General features: G+C 39.6%; 1 protein-coding gene across 5 annotated transcripts in view; it reads left to right on the top strand.

The window, feature by feature from the left end:
• MACROD2 (mono-ADP ribosylhydrolase 2) overlaps positions 1 to 13782 on the top strand; it is an 850223-nt gene that overhangs the window by 770594 nt on the left and 65847 nt on the right. For all 5 annotated transcript variants that reach the window (XM_015620850.3, XM_015620848.3, XM_015620846.3 and 2 more), the window contains exon 10: positions 8274 to 8315. In XM_015620850.3, coding sequence (XP_015476336.1) covers positions 8274 to 8315 — 42 coding nt within the window. The remainder of the gene's footprint in view (positions 1 to 8273; positions 8316 to 13782) is intronic.

Raw genomic sequence — 13782 nt, forward strand, 5'->3', positions numbered from 1 at the left:
CCTACCACTCGTTGGGGTTGTCTGTTTTGCCTGTTTGGTCTCAGTGTAGTGCAGGACAGTGATCAAGCAGCAGCTCAGGAGTGGTGCTTAGGGGACAGACTATATAGCTGATGGTTCAGATACTGTTTTCAGCATCTTGGAAGATATGCAGATCAAGAAAGGGTTCCCAGCACCTTCCAACATGGCAGTGGGTTTTCAGTACCTAAAAAAAAAAAATGTTTGGGGGTAGTTTTCCCCTTCCTTTTGAATCATAATAAAATTTCCTGGTATGATTTCATCAGAATTATTTTCTGGCCAATTTCTGACACAGAAATGTTGTCTAGACTTTGTGTGTTGCAAGTACTGGTCACCTAAAAACATTTGAGAGGCTTGTGATATCACATCTCTTCTGGATATCCCATCTTTTCTGGTCTGGAAAACCATTTACCTCCTTCCTCCTGATGGCAGCAGTGTCTCAGCTTGGAGCAGGGCAAGGATCAGCAATGGGACCATAATCTATAAAAGTGCTGTTGTCAGTAGCTGTTGCTTTTACTTTGCTAAATGGAGCCTCATCTTCTTTGCTTGTTTGCATCTTGTAGGGATTTTTCTTGTCTCCTTTTGTGAGACTGACAACAGAGCCTGCAATCAATCCAGAAGTGTGGGAAAATGGTTGTTTCTATGTATTTGTCCACTCACTCCAAATCCACGAGCTTTCCAGTTCCTGGGAGATACCTGGATAGGAGCTGCATTGAGACAGCAAAGTGGCAGGTGGATGAGAATGCCCTTGAAGGCACAGTGGTCATTTAGATGCAAGGATCAGGTTGCTGTGCCTGATAACAGCATGGGGGAGCACAGGAAGATGATGAGCCTGGTAATTAGAAATATGGAGCAGATATTTACCATCTCTTGTAACACAAGGAGCACAAGGTGTTCTAGGAAATCATCTGGATGAAAACAAGCAAAAGGAAGTAGTTTTTCACCCAACATACAATTAGGATCTAAGAGTACTTGATACAAGGTGCTGCAGAGCTTGTAGGTCTTAAATACAGTTTAAAAAAGGGTTAGCTCAACCAACAGAAGACTGGTGCAACAATAGCTATTAATCTTCATGGCCTATATGTAACCTTAGGCTCAGGAAGTGACTGAGATAGAGAAGTGTGTTGCTGTTCCCTTCTATACTCAGCTCTTCACACGTGGCTGCCTGGGACCAGAAAATGAACAAGCAGCTTTTTCTGTTTAATACATTATGTGAATATATCTTTGATCAGAGATCTTTTCTTTCTACTCTGTTGGGTATTGTGGCATCTCATTAAAGCATTCAAAATGCATTTTATGTCATCATCAAAAATATGATGTCCTCTCTGGCCACAGACTCTGAATGACTTCATGTGCTCAACTGCTTCTTATTTCCAAGGATGCATTTAAATTTGGGTTTGTCTCATTTGGTTGCCTCTGCCATAGGTTACTGATGAGATGTTGTTAGAGGCTTGTATTTGCAAATGTATGGCCATATGCAAAACATGCCATTTTGTGTGTAATTACAAGATTAACATCCAATTTAGCACTTGTGTAAACAAAACTTTGTTATTTTCAGTATTTTAGGGCAGAGAGGAAATACAGAATAGGTTATTTTTTAAAACCTGATACTTGTTTCCCCCAGGGAGTGCCTTGTTCCTTTTATTTAAGGTAGAGGCATCTGGAAAATAGAAGTCCAAATCTGATCCTGTTGTTAGTACCATTTCCTTCACTTGACTAAGGCTGTCCAGTTCCCTCACTGTGGGAACAGCAGTTACTGTGTATGCAGCTGAGGTTCAGATGATTTGTATGGTACATATTTTACAGCAGATAAATACAGTTCATAAAAGAGGTCATCCATGTGATGACAAAAAAGCCCCAGTTTCTAACTTCTTAGGAGATTGGTAGTGAGGATTTCTACTTGATATGGCTTCAAAAGCTACAAACACATGCTCTCACATTCTGTGAGGCTCCAGTGTTGTGAGACTACTGTAACTAAGCAACACAGGAAGGAAATCAGCACTACTGCTGCAGTATGGCCAGGACATACACAGTGTATCAGTGGAAGTTTCTCTATAATTAGACAAAAAAAAAGAATTAAACTTGCTCAGTATCAGGTGGAGGTTCATGTAGTATGCTCTGTATGCTGGACTGCATGATGAAGGGATAGAAACAGGAGGAAAAGAAGTCCTCTTTTTACTTCCAAAGCAGAAGAATGCACATTTTTGTGTTAAAGATCTTTCAGGTTTTTGGTTTTTTTTTCCTTTATCTTAGGAGCACTGAGGATGAAGAAAAGTTTTATAGAAAATATAACTTTTTACTAAGAGAGAAGAAAACAGTCAGGCCTGTTTTATCTGATCTTATCTGCCAGAGATTTCCAAACCTGCTTTTCCTTAAAGAAAGGATTGCTCTTTTTTGTGCTATTTTCTGTCACATTTCCCCAGTGGAGAGCTGAGCTGGAGGAATTGAAACAACCAAATGAGCTTGGGAGATCCTGGGTTATTGCAAACCTCACATATATGTTTGGGTTTCAAGAAACCTTTCTATGTGGCTCACTGTGAAACAGTAACATTGACTCTTCTGTTGAGGTGGACATAAAGCCTGTACACTGTCATGAAGCTTCTTTTGGGTGTCAGCAGTGGTTGTAAGCCACCAAAAGAAGTGATTTTTCAGTTACTAGGTATTGTAAATAGATATGATAGATTATAAATCTCCCTAAAGCTGTGAAGGTGATCATGAAGTTGAGTGGCTGAAGCTTTGGGATAAAATTCTGGAAAGAAAGATGGGGGAGACAGAAATATGGACAGTGACAATCTGCTTGGTCTTTCCAGCTACTGGAAACCTGATATTATCATGGTTTCAATGGTTTGCCTCAGGTGGGTACCCTTGCCCACACTGCTGGCTGCTCTGAGACTGGACACAAAAAGTTTTTCAAGACTGACCTGAAATGGGATCCATTTTTCTCAAAGGTGTCAGACTGCTGTGTTGCTCCTCCTCTGTAATCCCAGTGGAAATAGTACGGGCACATCGTGGAATGCATGCTAGGAAAATGCTTGACAGTAGAAACTTCTTGAGCCAGACCCCTGTTTTTGCACTGCAGATAAGCTCAAGAGGATGGCTGAAGCTTTCAGTGCTGAAATTTTGCAGCGTTTCTTTTGGTTCGAGCTTTTATTTTAAGACATCAACACTATGATCACCAGCTTGTCATTTCAGCCTCCTCTACAGTTCTGCCCATCTCATTGCTCTGTTTGGCAGAGGGGAATGTTCATAAAAGCTGCAGAGGGGATTTTTATCCATTCCTACAGTGCCTTCCCAGTTCTCCCCTGGTTGTGGTCAGGAGGGGCAGACTGAGACATGTAGGTTGACTAGAAATAGGGAAACATCTGGAAATCAGAAAACTGCAGAAAATGCTGAGTAAAAATAAAAATCCTGAAGGATGCAATTAGGCAGCTGAGGAAAGATTAGAGGGAGGCAGGGAGGAGCCAGCAGCATGCAGTGCTGTTGGGGAGTGCCAGGAGCCCAGGATGCAGGACCTGAATGCAGACGAAGCAGCAGCCTCCTGCAGCACGGAGCTGGCTCTCATGTAAGGGCTTCTCAATGCACAGTGTTTGTACAGTGCTGGCTTTCCACATGCTAACATGAAGGAGAATGCAAATGGAAGCATCAACAACAAGGAGGAGGTGGTTTAATGGCTTTGGGGATTAGTGGAAGTATTTAGAGCTTTTCACCTCTCTGTTCCTAACATAAATCTTAACACAGATTGATGATTTTAGCCATCTGGCTTGTGTTTGCTTGTATGCCACAACTAGGGAGACAGGGAAACAACCTGACCAGCAAGGCAAAAGGCAAAACAAAGGATCTGACAGAAGGCATCCCCTTCTCCTGTGTCAGTAAGAGCAGATATAGTGTAATTATTCCATTTCCCAAAGCTTGGCAGATAACAAGGGAGAGGACAGTGACAGAGCCACAGGCATCACTTAGTGCATGACCCTACTAGGGAGCCTGTGGCTTACACAAAAGCTTATGCTTTGAGCACCTAGCTCCCAAATGTAAAGCTCTATGATCTTTAGAGATGTAGTTACCCCAGACAGCCCAGGAGTTAGAGGGAGACTTTCAATCATAGGCTGACTTTCAACTGTAAATGATTTTGTACTTCAGTGGAACTTCTTCCACCCATCACCCATTTAATACCTTAATTTTATGTAGTATACCTTAACTGGAAAACTGGAAAGGTATAGTATATATAAAGTTTAGTATACTAAACTGGAAAATTTTGCACACATTTTGGGTTATAAGGTTTTCTTGTCTCCTTAGCCTTCTAAATACTGATGGGACTTTTCCTGGGGATGAATTGACCCTTTCTGATAGTCGCTGTCAGTTTTCCTCTCACTCCAGACTGCAGGATCAGTCATTCCTTTTCCAGCAAAGTCATCTTGGTAGAACTTCCTAAAATCCAGGGTTTTAATGGGGAAGCAATGTGAAAGGTCATTGTTCTGCTTCTCCAGCCAGAGGACTGACCAAGTGTGGGTAGATGTGTGCACTCACTAGAGCGTGTTTTAGTAGTCAATTATTTTTCAAGAGCTCTCAAGTGAGGGTGAGAGGTACAGAGGATCTCACCTCTGATCTTTCTAGTGGGGGAGTTTGGACAAGAAATATTGACAATATGTGTTTAAGGAAATATTTGCTGCTGTCAAATATTCACTCTAAGGTTCTTCTGTGGTTTTATCCAATTTTGCTTTGGGATTGACTGTCTATGGTGCATATATCAAATATTTTCTAAGGCTTCCTCTAGATGGAGTAAGAAATTGTACAGGGAAAATGAAAAGAAATTAAAAAAAACAGAACAAACAAAAGAAAAACAAGAGTAGGTATGACAAATTTAATTTATGGTAATCTTGGCACTGATTTTGCTTTATATTAGGTGTGTAGAACTTCAGTAAAAAAAATATTTTTACTTATTCAGAACTAGTAACCAAAAAACTGCCCTTAATATCTTTTTTTTCAGGGGGTAAGTGAATACATTTTGAACATAGACTTTTAAACCACTGGTTTTTATCTCAAATAATTGGTTTTGGCATAGAGCTCTGCCAGCTAAACATGGTGTTTATCACTTCAGCCAGCCACACCAAGGTCAGTGAAAGAGAATGTTTTATATTTAACAGGGAAATGCTTCCACCAGATGGATTAATAGTGTGAGAATAATAATTACAGAGACATGAAGTGGCTGGGGATTGCTGCGTGCCAAAGCGAAACTCAGATTCATACCTAGATTGGTGTAAATTTTTCAAAGGCAGCACAGTGACTCAGAGATGTGTCACCAAGTTATTGGGAGCCCAACTTCCATTTTCAGAAATGATACAGAGACTTCATTGCCTTTCAGCAAGCCTTAAGTACTTTTTCCCAGAAAAAAAACCCAGCCTTTAGTTCACAATTAGTTCACAAAAGCAGTCTTTGCCTCTTCATAATTATATTGTGTAATGACTTCCCTACTTTTTAATAACATCAGATTTCTTGTCTGTGTCCATTATCACTAGCTTAGAAACTATTCCGTTGCTTTGGGAATTTCATATTCCAAGTCACTTACAGAACTATAATTAAGAACTTCCACAGAAGACCAGGTGATATATGTGTGTTAAGATTCTGCTGATTTAGTGTCATATCTTAGATTAATTTGAAACCTTATCATGCTGGTTTCATTATAAATGCTTCCATGGAAAGAACATGTTATTGGAAGCTGAATAATTAATAATCTCTATGTTGCCAAATATTTTCTGAGCAGTTTGTTGAAGAATAGCAGAACACCAGTAGAAAATCCTGGCTCTGTTGAAGCCAATGACAGAATTCCCATAGGCTTTAACAATATTTGTCATTTTCTTATCTTAAAAATTACCTGTCAAAGTTCCTTAAGGTAGTGTGTATGTTGGGGGTTAGGATTTTTTCATTTTGTTTTCTAACTTATGGAATTTTCTCTCATTTGTTGCTAAGAAACAATAACAACTGGTACAGATGAGAGACAAAGGATGTAGTCACAGAGGAGGGGTGCAGCTGGCTGGTACTCCCTTACCTGAGGGGTTTTATCTTGGGAAGGCCAGAGTTACCCTGAGATTTTGGGCTGGGGGAAGGGGTTGGGCACAGTCTCTAGCTTGCTCTCACTCTCGAGGAGGGGAGAGAAGCTGCAGTCACTGTGGGGAGAATTCCCCAGCACTGCGGGGTTCTGTCTCCTGCTGTCTTTTACCATGAGTGGAGCTCTGTTCCTAAGAGCGGCCGATGCCCTGGGACCTGACTGACACCCGGCCTCACTAGGAAGGACCCTCACCATCCGCTCTGGTGCCTCAGGAAAACTTCACCCTGAGCCCTCCCCGACCTGAGGGAGCCCTTCTGGCCGTGTCCAGGAGCCGGACTGCGGCTGCCCGGCCGCGGCTTCTCTGCCACTGCTCCGGGTTCTTCACTACACTGTAACCCCACACCCCCTGCCTGCTGGGACCACCCGAGGTTCCATCTTGCTGTTTCCAAGCTTCCTGCTGCAGCTCATTTCGCCATTCGGAGGGGCACCGGGACCGGCTGTCCCTGGGTTTTTGTAAAGGAAGCTCCTTTTCCATCCCTTCCGCCGGCCCGCCCGCCATTCCCCTGTGAGGGGAACGCGGCCGAGCTGGCCTTTTTCACCTCCAAAGAATTGTTTGAAGAATAAGGAAAAAGGAAGTAAAATATGCAGTGAATTTTTTCAGTCCTTTGGGCCAGAATAAAGTGTACGCAAGAGAAATGTAATCTGCTGTTGTTTACTGCTTTCTGAAAGTTCTGCCCTCCAGATCATGTCTGAATGAGAGGAAAAGGGGAGAAGAGTGGATGCAGATCCATGCACTGAAGATTCAGAAGCATGAAAATTCTCACACTCTTGACTTCAATGCTTATAATGAATTATAATTCCAAGTAGAGGCCTCTATTATTAACATTTTTTTCTGTTCTCATGCTACTTACAGTAAATTTTCAGGCTCCAAATCTTGGTGAGACCAGAGCCTAATTCTCAGCCAGTCGCAGCATGTGGATCTCAGCAGAGTTTCTGTTCTAAAGTTCTAACCCTGTAAATTTGGACCTAAATGCTACTGTTAGCTTCCATTAGCATTGCTTAATATATTGCAAAGCTCCTTTGAGTTCATATGGTGGCCAGTCATAATATACTTATATGCCAGTTTGAAAGATACTAAGCCTCAGACAAAAGCTGTGGGCTTGCTATAGAATTTTCATATGCCCATATCACAGAATCATAGAATAACTGGTTGGAAGGGACATGAAAGACCATCTGATTCCAACCCACCCTGCCATGGGCTGGAACACCTTCCACTTGGTTCTCCAAGAACTTCCAGGGATAGGGTATCCACAACTTCTCTGTCAACTTGTTCTACTGCCTCAATATACTCACAGTGAGGAATTTCTTCCCAATGTCTCATTTAAATGAGCCCTCTGATAATTTAAAGACATTCCCTCTTGTGCTGTCACCATAGGATCTGGTAAAAAGTCCATCAGCAGCCCCATTTAAAAAGATATAAATGGAGTCTGTATGTATCAGGAACATAATTGACATAAATGTCTGTGATCTCCATTACATGGCTGAGACTCTGGAGCACTGAATAACCACAATGCTAATTAAGGCTAATTTTTTTTTTTTTTCTAATTCAGCAAAACCCCTTGGAAAAAATTCCTTTGCTACCAATATGGAACTTTTTGCTAAAGTAATCTGCTTTCCTTGTCTCTCATTTTAAGCTTAAAAATGATCTCTTCCTAGCTAGCCCAAGTTTGGTCATCGCAGATTCATTTTGTTCTTAAACCAATTTGCCTGTCTTGTAAATAATTAGTAACTTCTTCATATGATTTTTCTAGTAGGGTAGCTAGTTCTCTTCTTAGCATAGCCAGCTGTTCCAGGGAAACAAAGCAAACTGAAATTTGTCAAGAAAACCAAAAGCTCTGAAGGAAAGAGAATGGAATTCCATATAATTTCACATTATAACTGTTTTTATTTGCAGAATTTAAGTTATGCAGACTTTTATTCGCTGTCTTTATTCCCTGCATTACCTGTATCTGGTGATAACCAGTATCAAAACCTCCTTCCCCATCCAGCTCCAGATTTCACTACAAAATGTTACACAGGAGGAGGCAAACGAAGATATGGGCATTTGAAACATGATACATGAAACAAGATATTCTATTTGAAACATGGAATATTTCATTTTAGATGTTTGCTGCTATTCCCAGTAACCTTTTTCTTTCAATTTGTTTTTTGACAGGTGATGCTAATGAAGAAGGGGCTCAGCTGAGTGAAGAGAGAGGTGAGTTAAGAATATTTTATGCTAAAATACATCACTTCTCTGAAACATAAGCCAAACTGAAAAAAATTCTAGAAATTAATTGCCTTAGTTGAGATAAGCAGTGCTAATCATTATTGCCAATGTTGCAACAGTCATCTCTGGTTTTTACACAAAATTAGGGTGAAACATCCCTGATAATAAATAGTGCATGGCAAGACCAGCTGAGACTACTTTTTTTAATGTCATCATCTTATACGCCTCTAGGCAATATTTCATTGCTTTTTATCATGAGCTAGTTTGAACATGAAGGGGAAATAATAACAATTCTTCAGTCTTTTTATCTGTAAAAACTGTGAACAGAGCAATTCTTGAGTCATTTGCCATTCTGAACAGTGGCAGTGATATGTTTGTAATGAAAACAGTAGAAAAACTCTCCCAGAAACTCTGAAATACACTGAGCTTGGTCAGACAGTGGTTCAGAGGATTTTTTCCTGGTCCTCATAGTTTGCTGTTTAAAACAAGTGTCACTCTTTAGGGTTTGTGGATGACATAAAATGGAAATGATTAATAGGTATTAATAGGAAGAAAAGGAGAGGACAGAGGATTAGATAACTCCCATGAGGACAAAAGCTTCCATTCAGGAGATTTCTGCCAGTTTTTTTGAGAAACCTTCATCCAGTTGATCAGTTTTTTTGTAACAGACTTCCACCAGAGCCCCTTCTGATACTTTCCCTGCTGACCTCACCTTGAGGTCCTCAGTGAGCATCTCCTGTTCCATATGGATTTCTGTGCAGTGCATCTCCTTTTATGTGCAGAGTAGCTCCCTATACTCCTCTGCTTCTCCTTCCAAACCAGCTAATACCCCAAGGTCTCTGTGACCCTGATCCCATCACGGTCCACTGACTGTGCAGGAACATCCAGCTCTCTTTATGAAAACATGCAAGGTCAGAAAGGAGTGCCACATGGGGAGAGACAGGGATATACCAGCCAGAAAACAGGTGTAAAAGCTTTTGAAGCAGTATCTTGACTACTTAAATTGTCAAGATTGGCCTAAAGGCAAATGGATTATGATCATTTATGCAACCACTTAATTACCTGAGAAATTAGAAATACTTGAAGAATGGTGCATGTACATAAGTGTGAAAACACAGATAGATATGTGTTATACTGATGGATTAGCACATTCTTTTGTGGCTGTTCTGGCCTGTTGATTTTATTACATATGATTGTAATTACATTTTGGTGTCAAGATTACTGGATAGGAACTTTTAGTAATTTTAATATAGTTAGTGTGATTGATATAGTCATATGAACATACATAAAATTTAAAAAAAAGCCCAACATTATATAGCAAACATTTGCCAAAGATAATTCTACAGTTAAATTTGTTGTAATCATCTAACTTTTCCAGTTAAATATTTTATTATATAAATAAACAGCCACTGGCATTGGACCAGGTGTTCCCCAGCAGGGCACAGGCTGCTCCCGGGTCCCAGCGCTGCACACAGTCACTCTGAGCTCCCAAGAAGCAGAGGAGCAAACCAGTAAGCTCCAGTCACGGTGCCAAAGGGAAAAAAAAAAGCAAACAAACTGATAAAAAACACACTGCAATGAGTATCTCCCAGAGCAATAATGTGGCCTGGCCATGGAGAATGAAATCATGCTACTGGAAGGAAGCAACTGTCCTCCCTAACTCCTGCAGGAATTCCCAGGCTGGCTCTGACCCATTGCTACATTGGATACTCCCAGAGCTGGGGGAGGAGAGGGGTAAGGAGGCAGCAACAGCACAGGACACAAAAACAGAAACAAAAATGGGTATGGGATAAAAAAAACATCTCTAAGACAATCTGCTGTGTAATATCCATTAATACTTATATTCATTGTATAAAATCAACAAGCAGGAATGACCATTTTGGTGAGCTTATGACATAACATCACTGCTTATACTAGAATAAGAAACGTTTGAAAATAAAAATAATCCACTCTTGTTAAATATACACACTCAGACCCACTCTTCTAATGGCATTTAACTCATAGCCTTTTAACCCATCGGTCTGTTATTCTGGATGCTGAGTCTTGTAGCAGTTGCTGGCTTAACAGCACCACTTAATTTGAAGTGTTTTGAGGTTATCATGTGTCATGCAGTTGGTGTTAGAAGGGTTTGAGTCAAAAGGGCAGATATAGAAATAGCAGGTCCAGACCTGTGCAGGTCTACATCTCAGCTTTACTTTGTGAATGATTTCCTACATAGCCCAAAACAAGGACCAGATGACCCAGTACTTAGTCTTTCCTGAGTGTTTTCATTTCCTTTTTTTCTTTTCCCTTTTTTTTTTTCCCTGATGGTAAGAGAATTGACTTATGTCAGCACATAATAACATTATTATGTGCTGACATAAGTCAATTCTCTTACCAATGCCATTAAAAAAAAACCAAAACCAAACAAAAAAAATCACTCAGGAAGAACTTTCAGTTCTGAATCTGAATCTCTATTGTCCCTCAATCTGTTCAGCTTCATTCTCTGCCAGGTACTGAAGCCTTTTGACCTCATCTCTATGTCTGTTGCCACACTACTGTCATTTCCCATCAAGTAGTTGCTCCTAATAAATGTCCTGCTGGTTATCCTATTTTTATCCTGATCATTGTAATTAATCATCTATTCATTACTTAGAAGCCACAGCTAGTTAAAACAAGACGAAGGATCTCATTCACACTAACAGGGCTTAATAACACCCTATTACAATCAAGACACATGAATGCACAATTTTTTTTTGCATGTTCCATTTTAGGACACCCTTAGACTTGGAGATTGTTTTTTGGAGGAAGACTATCTTTTTTCCTGAAATGAAAACAGCAGTCACTTGCAACAAGGCAAATTTGGGAGTTGTGAATGATTTTGGATATAGATTACTTGGAGACTGTGAGATTTAAATTACTTGCTCACCCTCTGAATAAGCCTAAAGAAGAATTATATCTCCCAGTAGCAAAGCTCAGAAATGTTTTAGTACAAATGATCACAATTAGAAAATCTTTCAATATGATCAGTTCAGACACCTGTCCAGGTGTGTTATTTTTAAAAATAAATTTGCAGACAAAATTTCTGTAATATTTGGCTCACTGTTTGGAAGGACATACACACTGCTAGAGAGCAGAAAGGGTTAAAACTTGTATTTTGACCATGGTAAACACAGGTCGTTTTTGATCTCTGAAATAAGGGATAACTGCTAAAAAACCAGTGAAATTGTGATTGAAAGCTTGTTCTCCTGGGACACTGCCTTTACATCCTTTTGTGAGCATTTTGAAGGCTCTTTATAGAGTGCAAAAATATGGTTTCTTCTGAGATAGAAATAGTTCTGACTTCTCTGAATGTACACCTCCTCCCTCTCCATCTTTGGGCTGTCAATTAAGATGTTTGTTATATTATCTAATGTATTCAAATAGTCCTGAAAGACCAGTCTGGACATTTGCACTTTAACTTGGTTGACATTTGATGTGTGGGACTGAAGGAAACTTCACAGATTGGTTAAATAATAAGATTCCTCAGTAGATGGGCAAGTGTTGATTGAAGCATTCCTATTGATTCAGTCCCCTAATGTGAATAATCTCAAACTAAAAAGAAAACATGGCAGGTGGTTCAGAGTGGCATTTGAACCAAAGAAACCATATGTTGATATGATCCACTATAAATATTCAAGTTATTTTTTAAAAGAAAGTGAGAACATTGGCGTGAAGAAGTCTTCACAAGTCTGGTTATTTTCAGGATCTCTCTTTTGTATTAGAGTTCTTGTTGAATGATATCAGCATTGCTCCTCAGCCCCTTAAAGGGTTGACAAAGCATGTCTTTATTTGTCAGGTTTTATTTGTCCTTTATTTTTCCTCATGGATTTTCTTGTGGTTACTCCTGCCTTCTTCACTCTAGAAAGAAATTCATTTTAGCACTTGAAAACTCTTGTTTTCCTCAAAATAATGTGTTTGAATTTCAAAATCAGATGAGCAAACATGATGACATGACATATGTCCTGTATTAAGTGCTCTCAGGAACAGTCTACCACCTGGTATTGAGCCAACCCTCAAGGCTTGTTCTACTTTGCAGTAACTGGCTTTATTTACTGATTGCTAAGGGCTCTTCATGCTCTGAGCTCTATGTAGTTCTAGAAAGAAGTGTAAATTCCCTTCTAGTAGAAATTTATAAGAGCAATGTTCAGTTTGGCCTTTTATTTTATAATGCTCTTTCATTAAAATTAAGAAAGTGAGATAGAATTTAATTACTCACATACAGATCTCCATTTTGGAATTTTTGCTGACATTTTGAGCTGTCCTGCCACCTTCCCAATCCATGGCTTTTCTGGATTTTTTGTGCATAAGTATGCTAGAATAACCAAGAGGGCAGCAGAGGTTATTTCTGTGTTCCCTGGGCTCCATGCAAAGGCAATGATTGACTCCATTTTTGTCTTTTGAAAGAACACAATATTCTCAGAGTTAGAGAATATCCTGAATTGAAGGGACCCACAAAGAACCTTGACTCCAACTACCCCTTGAATCTGCAAGTTCCTTTTTCACATGCTAACTACTTTCATACCTCCTGTTTCAAAATTTTCAGCATTTTGGTTCTAGATATATGTAATTGGGGAAGGGTAAAAGAAAAAGGGGAAGAATCTATGGCTCTTTGCAAAGCCAAGTCCTTCATGAGAGCTGGGCATCTGATTGTCAAGACCTGTTTAAAACTCCAGCAACATAAAGAATAGATGATTGTGTGGTATATATGTGACAGCAGGAGAGATGCTGGGAGTCTTTGAAACATTTAAGCAATTTTTGAAACATGTGTAGATATTTTTTTCCCAGTTGTTAATTAGCTAATCAGTTTTAAGTAATAACATGATTCTTATTTGCTAACGGCAACAGCAATAAGGGTGAATCATGAGAGGTCATATGTCTTCCTAAATTTCCTGGTTACAAGTGGTCAAAGTTTATTTCTAGCACACACAAAAGTGTGGGGGTTTTTATGCTTCTCCTGCACCCAGGCCCTCAGTTAGCCACAAGGAATCAGGAGGTTTGACAGAAAGTCAAATGACAGAAAGCCATTTTCTCATCATGGCTGAATACATTCAGTAGACACAATGAATTGAGTTTTAATTGTCTGTCAGTTGCTGCTTTCGTGGTTAAGCAACAGTGTTTAAAGAATGTTTTAATTAGGGAGCCTGCTTGCATGAAATGTCTTAATTTATGAATACCTTTTATGCTTAATTTCCAGCTTGGCCTCCCTTTTTATTAACAGGCTTTCTCTGCTACCAGTTTGTGCCTTGAGGTGTGTCATAGCAAACAAACAGTAATGTCATCATTTTTGTTAGGATGACAGGATATTTTGAAAATATTGTAGAAAAAGTTCAGAATATTCAAAGTTTAACCAGCTGATATTAAACACTGTGTGCTTCAGTCCATATAAGCAAGAGAAATCTCACATTTAATTTGCCTCAATTACTTCTTTTACTCC

This window comes from Parus major, chromosome 3 (assembly GCF_001522545.3).
Source record: "Parus major isolate Abel chromosome 3, Parus_major1.1, whole genome shotgun sequence".
Taxonomy (NCBI): Eukaryota; Metazoa; Chordata; class Aves; order Passeriformes; family Paridae; genus Parus; species Parus major.